Source organism: Rhynchophorus ferrugineus, unplaced genomic scaffold (assembly GCF_030347505.1).
Source record: "Rhynchophorus ferrugineus isolate W39M unplaced genomic scaffold, kcgeb_rfMv2 rfM1, whole genome shotgun sequence".
Classification (NCBI taxonomy): domain Eukaryota; kingdom Metazoa; phylum Arthropoda; class Insecta; order Coleoptera; family Curculionidae; genus Rhynchophorus; species Rhynchophorus ferrugineus.
Genome location: NW_027472580.1, coordinates 30,749,168 through 30,768,014, shown reverse-complemented (window position 1 = coordinate 30,768,014; position 18,847 = coordinate 30,749,168). Strand labels below are relative to the sequence as shown.

Here is an 18,847-nt window from a genome sequence, read left to right as displayed (position 1 = left end):
TAACTAGATGTAATATGTGTAACGTGTGCTATTAAATAAAAAAAAATTATGCGAAACGGCCTGCTTTACCAGTGTTCAGGGTACAGCTTATTAGTAAGATTTAGTTCCCGCTTACTTACAACATTTTCAATATACGAATACCTACATTTTTGGGAGCAGGTCAAAAGGACAAAAAAGAAATATCATCTTTTCTAATGTTCCAGAACAAAAACTTTTCTGTTAAATATATCACTACATTGTGTTCCATTATATGGCTTGTTTAATTTTATTAGATTTTTGTAGAGCAAATAATTTATTTTTATTGCTAATATATGTAATTAGCATACATATTTTATAAGCTATACAGTTAAAATCTAATTATTAATAATCTAATTATTAGACCAATACTGTCTTTAAAATCTGTTCATATTTTTGAAAACGGATCATATAAGTAGTATGCGCAATATAAATCTTATTACCTTTGCGAGCAGTGTTCACCCAATCTAACACTAAGATGCAATAGATTATACCTATTAATTATTAATATTTATATAGTGTTATACACCAATCAATTTAGGTAAAATTTCTCTTTATCAATAAAGTAAAAGGTTCGCTATTTAATTTTAGTAGGTTTAGTATAAAAAGTGGATCATAACTCATCAAATTACGCTGTCCTCTAAATATATTCATTATAATAGGGCTATTATGTATAATTTGGCTAACGCATGAATAATATATTCTCTTTTAACTTCAAAGAGCAAGTTGAAGAGGTCAATTTGTGAATTAATAGAGTTTGTGTTTCAAAATAGCAGCGTAATAAATAAGCTTTAGGCTTGGGCTTTGAAAACATAGTTGATAGTTGGAGGCGTGATAATAAGTAGATGTAATATGTGTACCGTGTGCTATTAAATAAAAAAATTGATGAAAAACTCTCTGCTTTACCATTGTTCAGGGTACAGCATATTAGCAAGACTTAGTTCCCGCTTACTTATGGCTTTTTTAATTTTCGTTTTCAACATGTAAAGAGGTAGTAATTGTCATAACAGAGGTATTCCATATACAAACCGAAAAGTAACTACAACAATTAAACATATTTAAAACATGTTTAAAATTGAATAACGAATGTCCTTAAAAGAGTCTAAACTATATACGAATATTTACATTTTTGGGAGCAGGCCAAAAGGACATAAAAAGAAATATCATCTTGTCTAATGTTGCAGAACAAAAACTTTTCTGTTAAATATATCACTATATTATGTTCCATTTAATGGCTTATTTAATGCCACTTTATTACATTTTTATAGAGCAATTAATTTATTTTTATTGCTAACATATGTAATTAATATACATATTTTATAAGCTAAACAGTTAAACTCTAATTATTAATAATCTAATACTCTAATTATTCGACTAATACTGTCTTTAATATCTACTCATATATTTGAAAACTGACCCTATAAGTAATATGCGCAATATAAATCTTATTACCTTTGCCAGCAGTGTTCACTCAATCTAACACTAAGATGCAATAGATTATACCTATTAATTATTAATATTTATATAGTGTTATACACCAATCAATTTAGGTAAAATTTCTCTTTATCAATAAAGTAAAAGGTTCGCTATTTAATTTTAATAGGTTTAGTATAAAAAGTGGATCATAACTCATGAAAATACGCTGTCCTCTAAATATATTCATTATAATAGGGCTATTATGTATAATTTTGCTAACGCATGAATAATATATTTTCTTTTAACTTCAAAGAGCAAGTTGAAGAGGTCAATTTGTGAATTAATAGAGTTTGTGTTTCAAAATAGCAGTGTAATAAATAAGCTTTAGGTTTGGGCTTTGAAAACATAGTTGATAGTTGGAGGCGTAATAATAAGTAGACATAATATGTGTACCGTGTGCTATTATATTTGCGAGCAGTGTTCATCCAATGTAACACTAAGATACAATAGATTATACCTAATAAGTATTAATATTTATGTAGTGCTATATCAATTTATTTAAGTCAAAATTTCTTTTTATCAATAAAGTAAAAGGTTCGCTATTTAATATTAATAGGTTTAATATAAAATGAGAATCAGAACTCATCACAATACGCTGTCCTCTAAATATACTCATTACAATAGAGCTATTATGTATAATTTTGCTAACGCATGAATAATATATTTTCTTTTAACTTCAAAGAGCGTGTTGGGGAAATCAATTTGTGAACCAATAGAAAAATCACCAAGTAATCTTGAAACTCTACTGTATATCAGGAGCAATGTTCTTCGACATATTACAAGTGGTGATTTCCATACAAAGTTCTCTAAATGACATTTGAAAAACAGAGATTAAAGAGAAAAGAGACACTTTGTAGTTTTTTCTACCAAAACATCCACCAATTACTTCAATGATATATTATTATTATCATATCGGAATACGGCAGTGTCTGGCAGCAATATGTTAGTCATAGAAGAACTTCAGCAATAAGGATTTCGAAATATTAATTTATACTAACTCGGCCACTGAACATTTGACTGTAGAACTGTTGGCTGTAGGAAGAAGGCAGTCCGGAGGATAGGCTTAATTTCGGCTCTCTTTTGAGGTCCTCCATAGATAAATCCGGCCGTTTGTAGAAACAATGTAAACATGTATTCATCGGATTACGGATCAAGATTTTAGGATAATTGCACCGCTTTTAACAGGTGAATTGAAAAGTCTCCGGCCTGACAAACAGATGGCGCTGCTAGAAATAAATCTATACGTTTTTTAGTTAGCCCTAATCCTCAATAGATGCGTGTATAAATTTGACAGCTGTCAGATAATTAGTTTGGGAATTATAGCATATTGAGTGAAGCAACTTTTGTTATTGTGAAAAAATGGATAAAAAGGAATTTCGCGTGTTGATAAAATATTGCTTTTTGAAAGGAAAAGATACAGTTGAAGCAGGAACTCGGCTTGATGCCGGTTTTCTAGACACTGTCCCAGGATATTTAACCATCAAGGATTGGTATGCTAAGTTTAGACGTAGTGAAATGAGCACCGAAGACAGTGCAGGAAGTGGACGACCAAAAGAAGTTGTTACCGAGGAAAACATTAAAAAATCCAGAAAATAATTTTGAGTGACCCTAAATTGAAACTGAATGAAATAGCAGATACTCCGAAGATATAAACTGAACGTGTATATCATATCATTCACGAATAATTGGGTATGAGAAAGCTCTGTGCATAGTGAGTGCCGCGCGAGCTCACTTTTCAAAAACAACAAAGAATTGATGATTCGGAGCAGTGTTTGAAGATGATCAAGCATAATAAACCCGAGTTTTTGCGTCGATATGGACGATGAATGAAACATGGCTTCATCATTTCACTCCGAAGTCCAATCGACAGTCATCCGAGTGGACTGCACACGATGAACCCGCTCCAAAGGGTGGGAAAGCGCAACACAACAGTCGGCTGGCAGGGTTATGGCGTCTATATTTTGGGATGCGCATTGACATCAACAGCGACTATTACATGGCGTTATTGGGCCATTGAGGTATGAACTCGCCGAAAAACGGCCGCATTGGAAGATATAGAAAGTGGTGCTTCACCAAGACAATGCACCGTGTCACAAGTCATTGAAAACGATGGCAAAAATCCATGAAATGGACTTCGAATTGCTTCCTCATCCACCGTATTCTCCAGATCTGGCCCCCAGCAACTATTTCCTGTTCTCAGATCTCAAAAGTATGCTCGCTGGGAAGAAATGTTCGTTGAATGAAGAGGTGATCAATGAAACTGAGGCCTATTTTGAAGCAAATGACAAATCGTACTACAATAAAAGTATCGCAAAGTTGGAGAGTCGATATAATCATTGTATCACACTTGAGGGGAACTATTTTGAATAAAAAAACTAATTTTGATAAAAAAATGTGTATTACTATAGTAGGCCGGGGACATTTCAATTGACCTGCTATTGTAGCTTAGCATTGCCTTTCGTTATAAAGGATTTCGCAATCGCGGTCCTTCCATGAATGTTAGCTTTATGATGCTCCCGCCGTACAGTATTTGTAGAAACAGTATCATTCTAATCAAGTTGAAACTAGTATCATTTTTGCCGCTATAGTTTTATGTTGTCTGATATTTTAATAATCTCTTCGTCAATGATGTTTTACCATTGTTGCGACGCAAATTTATTATTAAGTGTTGGGATAGTCATGTAAAATTTAAGTTACGTTAATTGTAGAATTCTTTCGGTTCTATTGTTAGAGGGTTTAATTTATTATGGGAAAAGAATTATGACCTGATACAAAACATAACGTCGCATTATTTTGAAGGTCTGGTGAAATTAGACAGCCAAATAGATACCAAGTAAAGAGAACACATGTATTCAACAAAGATGATACTAGATGATGATAGAGGACTCCTTGTGGCCCCTCATAACCATAAATATCAAGAAGATCCAAAATCGTGGAATTTTCTTTAGCTGGAAGAGTGTTCCCCACCCCGATATTCTCGGCGAATCGGGGTGCAGAAAAGGGTTTCTTGGACCAGCCTTGTCCACCACCACCAAGAACACGAGGGAGGATAGCGATAAAACACTGCGCATCGACAACGAGAGGAGGGTAAAGTAAAGTAAAGATCGGTAATACACTCTCCAGCCCTAAATCAGTCAAAGCAGGAGTCCTCCAAGGTTCCAAATTAGCCCCAGCATTATTCAACCTGTTCATGTCAGACATCCCAATGAAGAAAGATATGGAAACCGCCCAATACGCGGATGACACAGCTTTCTTCACCAGTTCCCATTCTGTAGGTGCCGGTCAGAGAAAACTTCAAATACAGTTAAATGCCACAGACCAATGGTTAAATTTCTGGAGGTTGCAAATCAACCCCCAAAAAACCCAGGCCATAATCTTTCACAATCAGAGAGACATCAATCTCGTGGCGAGAAAATGCCACATATCTCGGCCTCATCTTTGACCGTATATTCCTATGGTCATCACAGATAAATAAAGCAATCTTCAAAGACTACGGTGTCGCCACAGTACCCTCTCATCTGTAGAAAAAGTAAATTGTCTCAGATAATTAAAGTTTTGCTTTACAAGCTGCTTATCAGACCCGTCATGTTTTATGGATCTAACACTTGGTATCGGTTTATCAGGCCTGAACTAGTGGAAAAGGTTCAGTTAATGCAAAATAAACTTCTCAAGCAAACTCTGAACGCGCCATGGTTTGTTAGAAATACCCAAATTCATCGGAAAAATGACAACCAGAAATAAGTCGGTTTGTTTTCTCCTTATACAAGAATTTCCATGCAACTTCAGCTCTCTCCAACAATTCCCACATCAGATCCCTGTCAGAGGCGTTCCCAATCAGGTAACCCCGAAGACTATCCCCCTAAAAGCGGTTCTTCATGACGCAAATTTTCTCATACCCAAAAATAAAGCGCCTTCACGGGCAATCCTCTCTTATAAATTGTGTTAACATCAGCAAGGAAACCTTTTCAGCTGGTAAATCAGAACCAAAAAAAAATCGAGAGAAGGGAATTTACATCGATAGTGAAGAATTTATATCGACAATGAAGAATTTGCATTAATATAGAAGACTGAACTTGCAACGACAATGACAAGTATTGTATTGAACTAATTGAAGAAATTATTTAAATAATTGAAGGAATATTCTATTGAACTGATGGAAGAAAGTATTAAATTAATTGAAGAAGGATTGTATTGAAAGTAGTGAAAAAAATATTGAAATAAGAATTGTTAAAGCGCAATCGGTAGAATTCCTACCTATATTAGCCAAACTAGAGTTTCGTTAAGAGTAAGTACATGCGATCTGAATCATAATCCTTTTCCCATGACGTATTAATTAATATCTTTAAATATATATATATATATATATATATATATATATATATATATATATATATATATATATATATATATATATATATATTATAAATCAAACAACTCGTCTTTGGGTATAAATTTACACAAACAAGAGACAAAATGTTATTTAATTTACAACATTATTTTCACTCCCGTATCTCAACAACCATGTTTTGGATAAGCTGTCCATCGTTAAATGTTACACCAATTATTTGCCCTCTTTCGAAGTCAGGGAGATCACATATTTCAGTGATCGCTCATTTTAACCGTCTCAGACCAATATATATAATGCTATGTGTACACGGAAATATAAACTACAACACTTGACGTGTAAACTCAGCAATAAATACGCATGGTAGTATATAACCAGAAATACTGTTGACAATATTTTTATCATATAAAGTTACATAAATATAAATTTTAATATAAAAGGACGACGACTTACCTGTGAGTGAATATACTTGGAGTACCTTCGACTATTGATAACGCAGATAAGTAAAAGATTCGCGAACAATATCCCGAATGTTAGCAGAAGGACCACGAGAGACTGAATTAAATCGCTGGCGGACACAGTTGACCAGAACGAGATGTTATGGTACCGGGGATGATTGCAGCTACTATTGTGCAAGGATGGGGCTACCAAGATAACTTGTTTGGTAACCATGATAAATGGTGCCGGTAACTACTTGGGCTTCATTGTCACGTAATAGAAGCCTCTGAAAATAATAAAAATAATATATGTCAATGTAAGTATATAAAACAAAATTGCTTTGGTTATGGAACCGCGAACGTAAAATGGATCACTAGGTGTCTTGTTTAATAACAGGTAAATAGTTTGATAAATTAAATCCAGTCTTCTTCAGAACTGTACTTTCTAAATCTGTTCTAAATCAATTAATTATAACAAATACTTTACTTTCAGTCTATTTGTATTTCTTTCAATTGTTCATTTGCATATCTCCTCTATCTTAGTTTCAATAACGTTAACTCCTTAACAAGTCCTCTTTTCTTCTCTCGTATTATTTTCTATAAAACTTTACAATATGTCAAGTCACATTACATGGCCCTCAATGTCCGATAATATTAATGATGAGCTTCGATTTTATTTTTGACTATCTTCTTAAATTTGATAACCCCTTCATTAAACACACAAGAAACTGAATGAAATGAAGTACAATACTTGGCAAGCCTCAAACTAATTTATGAATGCACTGAAAATATAAATTAATTATGTTAAATTCATATTATTGGTTGATTACAGTTCACAACAGTGATCTTGATTTGATGCAAATACCTTTATACCAGACACGAGAGTCAATAATAGGGATGCCTACTTGGAATTACCAAAAATAAATGTGAGAGTGAACGTTAGTGTTAAGAGTTTGAAATTGAAATTGCAAATGTAGATTTCGGAGAAATTCTACCTTGCCAACACATAATAAAATAATGCAATATATAACAAATCCAAAAGTCTGCAAGGGCATAGGGCATCCAGGTATACGACTGTATCTAGAGGAGAAATCTGAACAACAGATTGAGAAGTATTGTTGATGCCCTGTCGGATTTAATATGTATTATTCATATTTAAGTTTTTAGTAATATTATAGAGATACTATTTAGTAATACGAAGAAATTCTGCGATGATTGTTTTATGCATTTTTGGCCTTAGTAACATCGATGTACTAAACTTAACTGTAAAACAGTCCATTTTGTACTTTGCTGGTGGATTATATTATTTATATAATTGAAAATGTTTCTGGGGTATAAATTTTAACTAACGAATATAAAAATAAAAATTTATTATTAAAGGAATTGTATGACAAGATTTTTGCTTTTGATACTGATATAACTTTGCGAATACTATCTTAATTTTTTTATGAGTTAATGGTTAAATATCAAGAATTTTCTGCGTTTTTAATAATCTGTGGAAATATTTAACCCAATTGACATAAGCGGAGCAAAATGAAGAGACAAAATAGAGCTAATATTTTTTGAAAAAAAAATTAGTATATCAAATAATACTGAACCTATCTTGAATTCCCGAGAACTTATGATGTGAGGTGCTTGAATGCTTATTAATTAACAACATCTGTTGGAAAGCTCGATTCAAAGTTCCAAGGAATCTTTAAAGAGCTTACTAGATTATGAATCAACTGTTTCCACATGTGCGAAGAAAGTGAAATTGACTGAAAACTTAGACAATTTAAACATCACAGATCCATTAACCTGTAGACAAAAAGGAAAAGTTTTCTCCGATGTATAGTGACTGGCGATAAAAAATAACATAATCCAGGAGAGTCGTCCAAATTTACATCGAATCTGAATTAATTTTTTTAGAGATAAGAAACCTTAATATAAAAATGTATTAGTACTTATTTTGTAATATTTTACTTTCCATATTAATATTAATATATAAGGGAATTTATATAAAACAGAAAATGTAAATAAATGTTATGCCGGCGCAGTGGTAAAGGTGATGGGACGGTCATCCTACTGTTGCGATAGCCGCAGTTTTGAATCCTGCTGGGGCATGGTCGTAAATTTATGTTTGTGATTGTTTAAAATTTGTGAATGTTCTAGGCAAGAGTGTAAAATCCGACAAGGAAAATGATCCCAGTCACGCCAGTAACCAGGATGGGTAAGACCGGATGTCTTCTGGGATTATTTTGTAAAGATGGTCACTCGCCAGTCGGTAGGTTTAATGCTGTGAGGACCGTGGTTCGGAGCCCACGTTAAAACTTCAGGCCCAGTCCAGATTAACCCATAGTTGGTAAAAGGAAACTTTAAAATATATATTTAAAAAATTTCAAAAAAATAAAAAATAAATGTTATTTAAAACTGTCCCCATTTATGACCGGTACTCTACAAAATCGTGACTTATTGGATAAAATCCGATCGAATACAAATTAATAATTAATTTTGTAAACAAGAGAAAATATTAGCAATCAATTCGGCTAAATGATTAATTTAATAAAAAACTAAAGGCACGCTAATATGTAAATCCTGCTCTATCCGTCATATATAAGTCAATATCTACCTTTCCAATTCAAACATCTCCAAATGGAAAATGGAAATTCCACACCGGCCCGAAGTAATGCAGAATTTATGTTTCCATTCCGTACATATCCAAATCTGACGGTTTGTTTGGTGCTAGAATCAGCTGCATCGCATGTCTGCCTATAATTGGCTCTCGGCCACCTGAAACAATTATAAAATTGATTCCATATTGAAAAAGTACGCGCATCGCATCGCATAATGCAGCTCGTTAAAAAGCACTATATATATATTTTTAAATTGAAGTCTATTGATTGAAGAATATTAACATTCATGTCGTGCTACGAACAGTGATTTATCGACCTTAATTTATATTAGTATTTTTTATTGCTGCATATTTGTAGAATTGCATCTCAATTTTTTGAATAATATTCCTTAGCGTCAAATCATTATAAAACCAGTGACTTTAAAAAGTACAATATGGATTGGATTACATCAATAACAATTCACATGAATCTTAATATCGCGCTTATTAAAAATAACACTCTATATTACACTCATAGTCTATTCAAAGTTTTTTTGCACATGCATCATCAAGATGTTTATAATGTATTGCCTGCCGCTATTTGTAAATTCGTTTCAGAATCAGACGATATTTTCCTTCTCATTTTATTATAGTCATAGAGAAATAGAGATTTAACTAAATAGGAAATTTTGGATAAATGTTTCGCGACGTCCAACATGTAGATGTCGCTACTTTTAACTTATTACTTGCTTTAATCGCTACGCTATAAACCGCGACGGAATCTTATTGACTCACTTTGTTTCTATGGTACGTTTGTTATTTATTTATTTTGGCGCCATTTTCAGTATGGCTGTCATAAGGACTAGTGCGTTTAGAGATTAAATTATTAGTTCATTAGTAGTTTATAAGTCGGTTAGTACAAAAAGTAAAGTGAATCTATTAAGAGTACGTTAACCGATATTCTATACACGAGGAATTTTGGTGTAAAATTTATTACCTAAGTAAGAACAAATTTGTTAAAGTGTCACTAATTTAATAACTACCTTGAGGGGTTCTTTCCATCAAAGAAAAAAAGTCTAATTATCCTTATAAATATATTGGCTTAAGGCTATTTAATCAAGATAGTTTTCTTTTGGATCCAGCTAATGAATTCAGGAATACACATCCTCGGCTAGTATGTTTTAGAAGTCATTTGAATCGTTTAGCATAAGTTAATTTTTTTCATCTCGTTAGACTTTAGGAAATTGTGAAGAGGAAGAACATGAGGGCCCTTTAAATACTTATAATAGCTTGGGATGACTGTATAACTTAAATTCCAGATGTTCCTATATGAATAGACGGGCCAAGGCAATATTTTATGCCCCAGAAAATTGTTTTATTATACTGTCAGTAGTGCTCTCTTAACCTCTTCTTTTGATTAGTTGTTAATTTTTAAACTCTTATTTTATCCCGCGATATTGGCACGTCGATAATATAACAAATTTTTGTGAAATAGCTTTAAAAAATATAAATTCAATGTTGTATGTCGAAGCCTAACTGAACTAAAATTCAGAGTTGATGCGGCAGCATTTTAAAGTCACAGATTTAGATGACGTATATATAAAATAACTTTGAATATAATATATGCTGGTATGGTTGTGGTTAATGTGATCATACGTTCAATGAATGAGACAGTGCCCTTTCAGATCATCCATCCCGGTGACGGCAAATATATTCTCCTTCGTTCTCATAAAGTTCCTCGGTTCCAAACCGTTTGTTGTCTTTGTTGGACGCAAAAATGTTCTAAATTTAATTAATCCACTATTTTTTTACTACGTGTAGTTTAATGTTTTAGTTTTAGAACTTTCAGGCTATCTAGTCAATATATCGGATATCATAGTGGAAGACACATTTTTTGGAGGTCAAAAGGAAACTTTCAATGAAATTTGGAAAAGTTCAGTACCAAAAAGGCCTCATAGTATAGCTGCCAAGAAAGATTGCAGAAATTATTATGATCACTTAACTAAGTAAATCTCAGAGCCATAAAACCCCATATAGACCAACATCCAAGTTATTCGAGAAGTTGTTCTTAAACCGTCTCAAACCAATTGCTCATTCCAACTCATCACTTCACTTTAGAATATGCTACGGCGACGAATATTCGGACTTGAAACTACGTTAAATTTACTTTGCACAAACGATATCCTGAAGTATGAAGGTGTAACAATGGCCACATTTGCTAAAGATACTACCTATCTCACTACAGATAACAACATTGAGAGAACTGTAAATATTGGTGGTCTTGTCGGAAGGATTATATAGTCTATCCAAAATAGTAATGAACACACGTCATCAAGATATATAATGTTCTGCCTATTGCAGTGTGTAAATTCGATTTAATGTTAGAAAAATTTTTTTTCTAATTTTATTTTAGTCAAAAGAAGGTGTCTGATGCGTCCGAGCATGTAAGCGAATCAAATGTCTGTAAAACCCTTCAAAACATTAGTGATATGAAACAAGGAAGGTTACACTGATTAAAAATGTCAAAGCAAATAAATACTCAGTCAGAAAGAGACTACGTCCCTAATCAGTAGTTTCGATCAGAAACTAGTTAATAAAACCCCTTCTTTCCAGAAAAAAATATGCCAGAGAGGTAACTATTGACAATAAATATTAAGTTGTTCTAGTTTTTATTGGAAATCTTCTTATTGTGATGCAACTAAACTGAATATTAATACTGAAGTCTCTCAACAAAAAGAAGAACTATATAATTTTTTATTCACTTAAAAGAAATATTGGAAGCATCATGTTAGACAAAAAACAAAATACATTAGAACCAAAATAAAACAACTATACTGGTTAGTCGGAAGATACTCTCAACTTGATCTAAAATCAAAGATGTTGATCTATAATACAATTATAACGCCAATTTGGACCTATGGGGTGCAAATATGGGGTTGCACTAAAAATTCAAATCAGTTAGTCATACAGCGCTGTCAAAACAAGGTTCTTCGATTGATTACCAATGCCTATCGCTATGTAACCAATGAAGAACTGCACGATGACCTGGAAATCAAATGGATTTGCGAAGTTGTGCAGGATTTCGCCTTAAAACACGAAAGAAGATTATTAAATCATACTAACGTGGAAGCAATACAACTGCTGGACTGCAGGATGTCAGGAGATTGAAACGAACAAAACCATACGAACTTGTGTGAACATTTAGTGTGTAATATTAGTGTAAACTATAGCTATAGGTTGATAATTAATAAATAATTATAATTGTATAATTGAGGAATACATACTGATGTATTTTCTCGCACTTGTCTTGCTTGTTAATTAATCCAAGTACATAGGAAAAGTAGTAATAAATTAATTGTAAATTAAGATTGTACTAAGCGTGTCAAATAAAAATGTTATAAAACAAAACTTAAAAGAAATAGTCTACATACAGTGCTACCAATTCTATTCGAGTTTAAATATGTGAAATATATCAAAACAGTGGGTATTCTTTTCAATATAAACATAATATAATATAATTAATTCAGAGATAACTGTTAGCCTAGCACCTTACATAATTATAATGTATTTATACATAACTGTAATTTACATATTACAATTAGTTATTCACTATTTAGTAAATTTTACTTTTAAAGTTATGTTGATTGATTTAAAGAAATATTGGTAAATTTCCACATATAACTCAATAGTACTAATTCAGTGTGTTTTTGTCTCTTCAAATTTCAGTCCGTAGTTCGCTGTTCGCCGTAGTAACTGTTTAATTTATTCGCTGAACTTCGGTATCCTTAGATCTTTGTGGATGTTTTCAATTCTAATATATCATGGCGCTTGAACTAAAATGCGAAGAACTTTTTTCCATAAGTGTGGATCATACCGACATTAAATATTTTTGTCATAACCTTAAATCTTAAGCCCCATAGTTGCAGGATCACATCTACCACTGGCTTTAAAATAATCTGATAATTTGATATAATATATATTTTTTTAAAGTCGTAATTCGGATTGCTGTTCAAGCAACCACCACATTTTCTGAGCTTTATACAAAGTTCTACTCTTTTCATCTTAATATGATATTTCCACTTGTGTTCATTTAGTGTCATGCCCAAGTATTTTGCTGTGCTTGCATACAGAATTATTCTAGAACGAGTTAAGATTGGCAGGTAATTTTTTGGTATGTAAAATCCACATATGTAGAATATTATATTACCGAAGGATATAAAGTGCAATTGTTTATACAGCCACAATAATTTATAGGTTAGTGTTGCTTTATTATAATTACATTTAACTTTTTAAAAATTTTTTCGGTACACCCTGGATGCCTTAATCCATCTAATTAATAGGTATTCCCTAGTAATGTAATTTACTTTACTTTATAGGGCAAATTTAGTTGCAGTATTCCTTTGCCAAGCCATTCTAATATTAATGAATTTCTCTTTTTTTTCTGTTATTACCTTTGTTAATTTTTATTGATAAAATTAGATTTAACCTAATATATTTGCCATATCTGCTTAATCATTTAAACCAAATTCTATTTGTATATTCCCAACAGTTCCACACATATCTATGCACATAAATCATTTACACACTACAATACGATTTATCGCAGTTACGCTATATTAATTATATACTCACCTTTAGTTCTTTCCACTCTAATCACCCTGTCTTGCTAATTGTCAGAATAGAGTCATAATCGCGAATCCAGAAAGTTACAATCAGTCACTATTACTTTACACCGTTTTTATTAGCATATGCCAAATATGGCTTTATATTCCATTTTGAAATATATGTATCCTGTGTTCATCTCATCATCTATAAGTCTATTTACCTGTTAATTAATATTATTTACGCTTTTAAGAATTGAATTCTCATAAATCGTCTGAAAGTTCCGTCTTTAAATTAGCACTATTTAAATCCTGTGTTTTCTGACAGTGTATGAAAGGATGACTTACATCCGAATGGATGACTTACATTTATCAGAATTATCCTTGGTTCCTTATTTAAAGGGAAAAATCTATTATGTTTATCTTTTCTATACAAAAATCAATTTATTTTATTAAGACATATTTCTTTGGTTGTTTATATTATTTCCTAATATGGATATTAATATATCCTCAAATGGTATTATGCCATTATTTTATTAAAACTGTATAATTATAAGGTTACTCCGGTGCAAATTCCCCACTACTTATTTAAAGGGAAATATCTAATATGTTTATTTTTTTTTATAAAATAATCAATTCATTTAATTATAAATATTTCTTTGGTTATTACATTATTTTAGGTGTTTACATTATTTCCTAATATGGGTATTAATATATTCGCCTACGGTATTATGCAATTTCTCTATTATATCCAAACAATTATAATGTTACTCGGGTGCAAATTCCCCACAACTTATTTAAACGGAAAAATCTAATATGTTTATTTTTTTATAAGAAAATCAATTTATTTAATTATAAATAATTCTTTGGTTATTACATTATTTCAGGTGTTTACATTATTTTCTAATATGGATATTAATATATCCGCCAACGGTATTATGCAAATTTTCTATTAAAACCATATAATTATAAGCTTACTTTGATGCAAATTCCCCACTCCTTATTTAAAGGGAAAAAAATATTATGTTTATTTATTCTATAAAAAAATCAATTAATTTTGTTATGACATATTTCTTTGGTTTTTTACATTATTTTAGATGTTTACATTACTTCCTAATAGGGATATTAATATATCCCACAACCATAGTATGCAATTTTTCTATTAAAACTAATCTATTATAGTGTCATTATGGTCGAAATTCCTAACTCCTCATTTATATCCATATATGGATTATGTTTTTTTTTTCTATTAAAAAAAACAATTTGTTTAATTAAGAAATACTTTTTAGGTATTTACATTATTCCATAATAGGGATATTAATATATCCGCCAACGGTAATATGCAATTTTTCTAATAAAACTATATAACTATAAGATTACTTTGGTGCAAATTCCTCACTCCTTATTTGAAGGGAAAAATCTATTGTTTATTTTTTCCTTAAAAAACCAATTTATTTTGTTATGACATATTTCTGTGGTTGTTTACATTATTTTAAATGTTTACATTATTTCTTAATTGGGATATAAATATATCCGATCATAATATGCAATTTTTCTATTAAAACTAATCTATTATAGTGTCATTATGGTCGAAATTCCTAAATCCTCATTTATACCCATATATGGATTATGTTTATTTTTTCTATTAAAAAAAAAATCATTTAATTAAGAAATATTTTTTAGGTGTTTACATTATTCCATAATAGTGATAATAATATATCCGCCAACGGTAATATGCAACTTTTCTAATAAAACTATATAATTATAAGGTTACTTTGGTGCAAATTCCTCACTCCTTATATGAAGGGAAAAATCTATTATGTTTATTTTTTCCATAAAAAATTCAATTTATTTAATTAAGACATATTTCTTCCTTGTTTACATTATTATAGATGTTTATATTATTTCCTAATAGGGATATTAATATATCTGATAACCATAATATGCAATTTTTCTATTAAAACTGATCTATTATAGTGTCATTTTGGTCGAAATTCCTAACTTCTCATTTATATCCATATATGGATTATGTTTATTTTTTCTATTAAAAAAAAACAATTTATTTAATTAAAAATTATTTTTTAGGTGTTTATATTATTACATAATAGGGATATAAATATATCCGCCAACCGTAATATTCAATTTTTCTAATAAAACTATATAATTATAAGGTTACTTTGGTGCAAATTCCTCACTCCTTATATGAAGGGAAAAATCTATTATCTTTATTTTTTCCATAAAAAATTCAATTTAATTAATTAAGACATATTTCTTCCTTATTTACATTATTATAGATGTTTATATTATTTCCTAATAGGGATATTAATATATCGGATAACCATAATATACAATTTTTCTATTAAAACTAATCTATTATGGTGTCATTTTGGTCAAATTTACTAACTCCTTATTTAAATCTATAATTGGATTTTGTTTAATTTTCCTATTAATAAACATTTTTTATTTAATTAAGAAATATTTTTTAGGTATTTTACATCATTCCATAATAGGGATATCAATATATCCGCCAACGGTAATATGCAATTTTTCTATTAAAACTAAACTATTATAGTGTCATTTTGGTCGAAATTCCTAACTCCTCATTTATATCCATATATGGATTATGTTTTTTTTTCTATTAAAAAAAAACAATTTGTTTAATTAAGAAATACTTTTTAGGTATTTACATTATTCCATAATAGGGATATTAATATATCCGCCAACGGTAATATGCAATTTTTCTAATAAAACTATATAACTATAAGATTACTTTGGTGCAAATTCCTCACTCCTTATTTGAAGGAAAAAATCTATTGTTTATTTTTTCCTTAAAAAACCAATTTATTTTGTTATGACATATTTCTGTGGTTGTTTACATTATTTTAAATGTTTACATTATTTCTTAATTGGGATATAAATATATCCGATAATCATAATATGCAATTTTTCTATTAAAACTAATCTATTATAGTGTCATTATGGTCGAAATTCCTAACTCCTCATTTATATGCCTATATGGATTATGTTTATTTTTTCTATTAAAAAAAACAATTTATTTAATTAAGAAATATTTTTTAGGTGTTTATGTTATTCCATAATAGGTATATTAATATATCCGCCAACGGTAATATGCAATTTTTCTAATAAAACTATATAATTATAAGGTTACTTTGGTACAAATTCCTCACTCCTTATTTGAAGGGACAAATCTATTATGTTTAATTTTTCCTTAAAAAATCAATTTATTTTGTTAGGACGTATTTCTGTGGTTGTTTATATTATTTTAAATGTTTACATTATTTTCTAATTGTGTTATTAATATATCCGATAAGCATAATATGCAATTTTTCTATTAAAACTAATCTATTATAGTGTCATTATGGTCGAAATTCCTAAATCCTCATTTATACCCATATATGGATTATGTTTATTTTTTCTATTAAAAAAAATCATTTAATTAAGAAATATTTTTTAGGTGTTTACATTATTCCATAATAGTGATAATAATATATCCGCCAACGGTAATATGCAACTTTTCTAATAAAACTATATAATTATAAGGTTACTTTGGTGCAAATTCCTCACTCCTTATATGAAGGGAAAAATCTATTATATTTATTTTTTCCATAAAAAATTCAGTTTATTTAATTAAGACATATTTCTTCCTTGTTTACATTATTATAGATGTTTATATTATTTCCTAATAGGGATATTAATATATCTGATAACCATAATATGCAATTTTTCTATTAAAACTGATCTATTATAGTGTCATTTTGGTCGAAATTCCTAACTCCTCATTTATATCCATATATGGATTATGTTTATTTTTTCTATTAAAAAAAAAACAATTTATTTAATTAAAAATTATTTTTTAGGTGTTTATATTATTACATAATAGGGATATAAATATATCCGCCAACGATAATATTCAATTTTTCTAATAAAACTATATAATTATAAGGTTACTTTGGTGCAAATTCCTCACTCCTTATATGAAGGGAAAAATCTATTATCTTTATTTTTTCCATAAAAAATTCAATTTATTTAATTAAGACATATTTCTTCCTTATTTACATTATTATAGATGTTTATATTATTTCCTAATAGGGATATTAATATATCGGATAACCATAATATGCAATTTTTCTATTAAAACTAATCTATTATGGTGTCATTTTGGTCAAATTTCCTAACTCCTTATTTAAATCTATAATTGGATTTTGTTTAATTTTCCTATTAATAAAAATTTTTTATTTAATTAAGAAATATTTTTTAGGTATTTACATCATTCCATAATAGGGATATCAATATATCCGCCAACGGTAATATGCAATTTTTCTATTAAAACTAATCTATTATAGTGTCATTTTGGTCGAAATTCCTAACTCCTCATTTATATCCATATATGGATTATGTTAATTTTTCTATTAAAAAAACAAATTATTTAATTAAGAAATATTTTTTATGTGTTTACATTATTCTATAATAGGGATATTAATATATCCGCCAACGGTAATATGCAATTTTTCTAATAAAACTATATAATTATAAGGTTACTTTGGTGCAAATTCCTCACTCCTTATATCAAGGGAAAACAAATCTATTATGTTTATTTTTTCCTTAAAAAATCAATTAATTTTGTTATGACATATTTCTGTGGTTGTTTACATTATTTTAAATGTTTACATTATTTCCTAATTGGGATATTAATAAATTCGATAACCATAATATGCAATTTTTCTATAAAAACTAATCTATTATAGTGTCATTATGGTCGAAATTCCTAACTCCTCATTTATATCCATATATGGATTATGATTATTTTTGTATTAAAAAAAAAGAATTTATTTAATTAAGAAATATTTTTTAAGTATTTACATTATTCCATAATAGGGATATTAATATATCCGCCAACGGTAATATACAATTTTTCTAATAAAACTATATAATTATAAGGTTACTTTGGTGCAAATACCTTACTCCTTTTTTAAAGGGTAACATCTATTATATTTATTTTTCCTATAAAAAAATCAATCAATTTTGTTATGACATATTTCTTTGGTTGTTTACATTATTTTAGATGTTTACATTATTCCATAATAGGGATATTAATATATCCGCCAACGGTATTATGCAATTTTTCTTTTAAAATTGTATAATTATAAGGATACTTTGGTGCATATTCCCCACTCCTTATTTAAAGAGAAAAATCTATTATATTTATTTTTTCAATAAAAAATATGAATTAATTTTGTGATGACATATTTCTGTGGTTGTTTACATTATCTTAGATGTTTACATTATTTCCTAATAGGGATATCAATATATCGTATAACCATAATATCGAATTTTTCTATACTAAACTATTATAGTGTCATTT

At 29.5% G+C, this 18,847-nt stretch overlaps 1 protein-coding gene across 1 annotated transcript in view; it reads right to left on the bottom strand.

The window, feature by feature from the left end:
- The window catches only part of LOC143206685 (uncharacterized), a 216,585-nt gene that overhangs the window by 29,013 nt on the left and 168,725 nt on the right, over positions 1 to 18,847 (bottom strand). The window contains exons 3-4 of the mRNA XM_076419343.1: positions 8,882 to 9,042; positions 6,290 to 6,560 (exon numbers count right to left, since the gene is read on the bottom strand). Of these exons, the coding sequence (XP_076275458.1) occupies positions 6,544 to 6,560; positions 8,882 to 9,042 (178 nt within the window). The 3' untranslated portion in view covers positions 6,290 to 6,543. The remainder of the gene's footprint in view (positions 1 to 6,289; positions 6,561 to 8,881; positions 9,043 to 18,847) is intronic.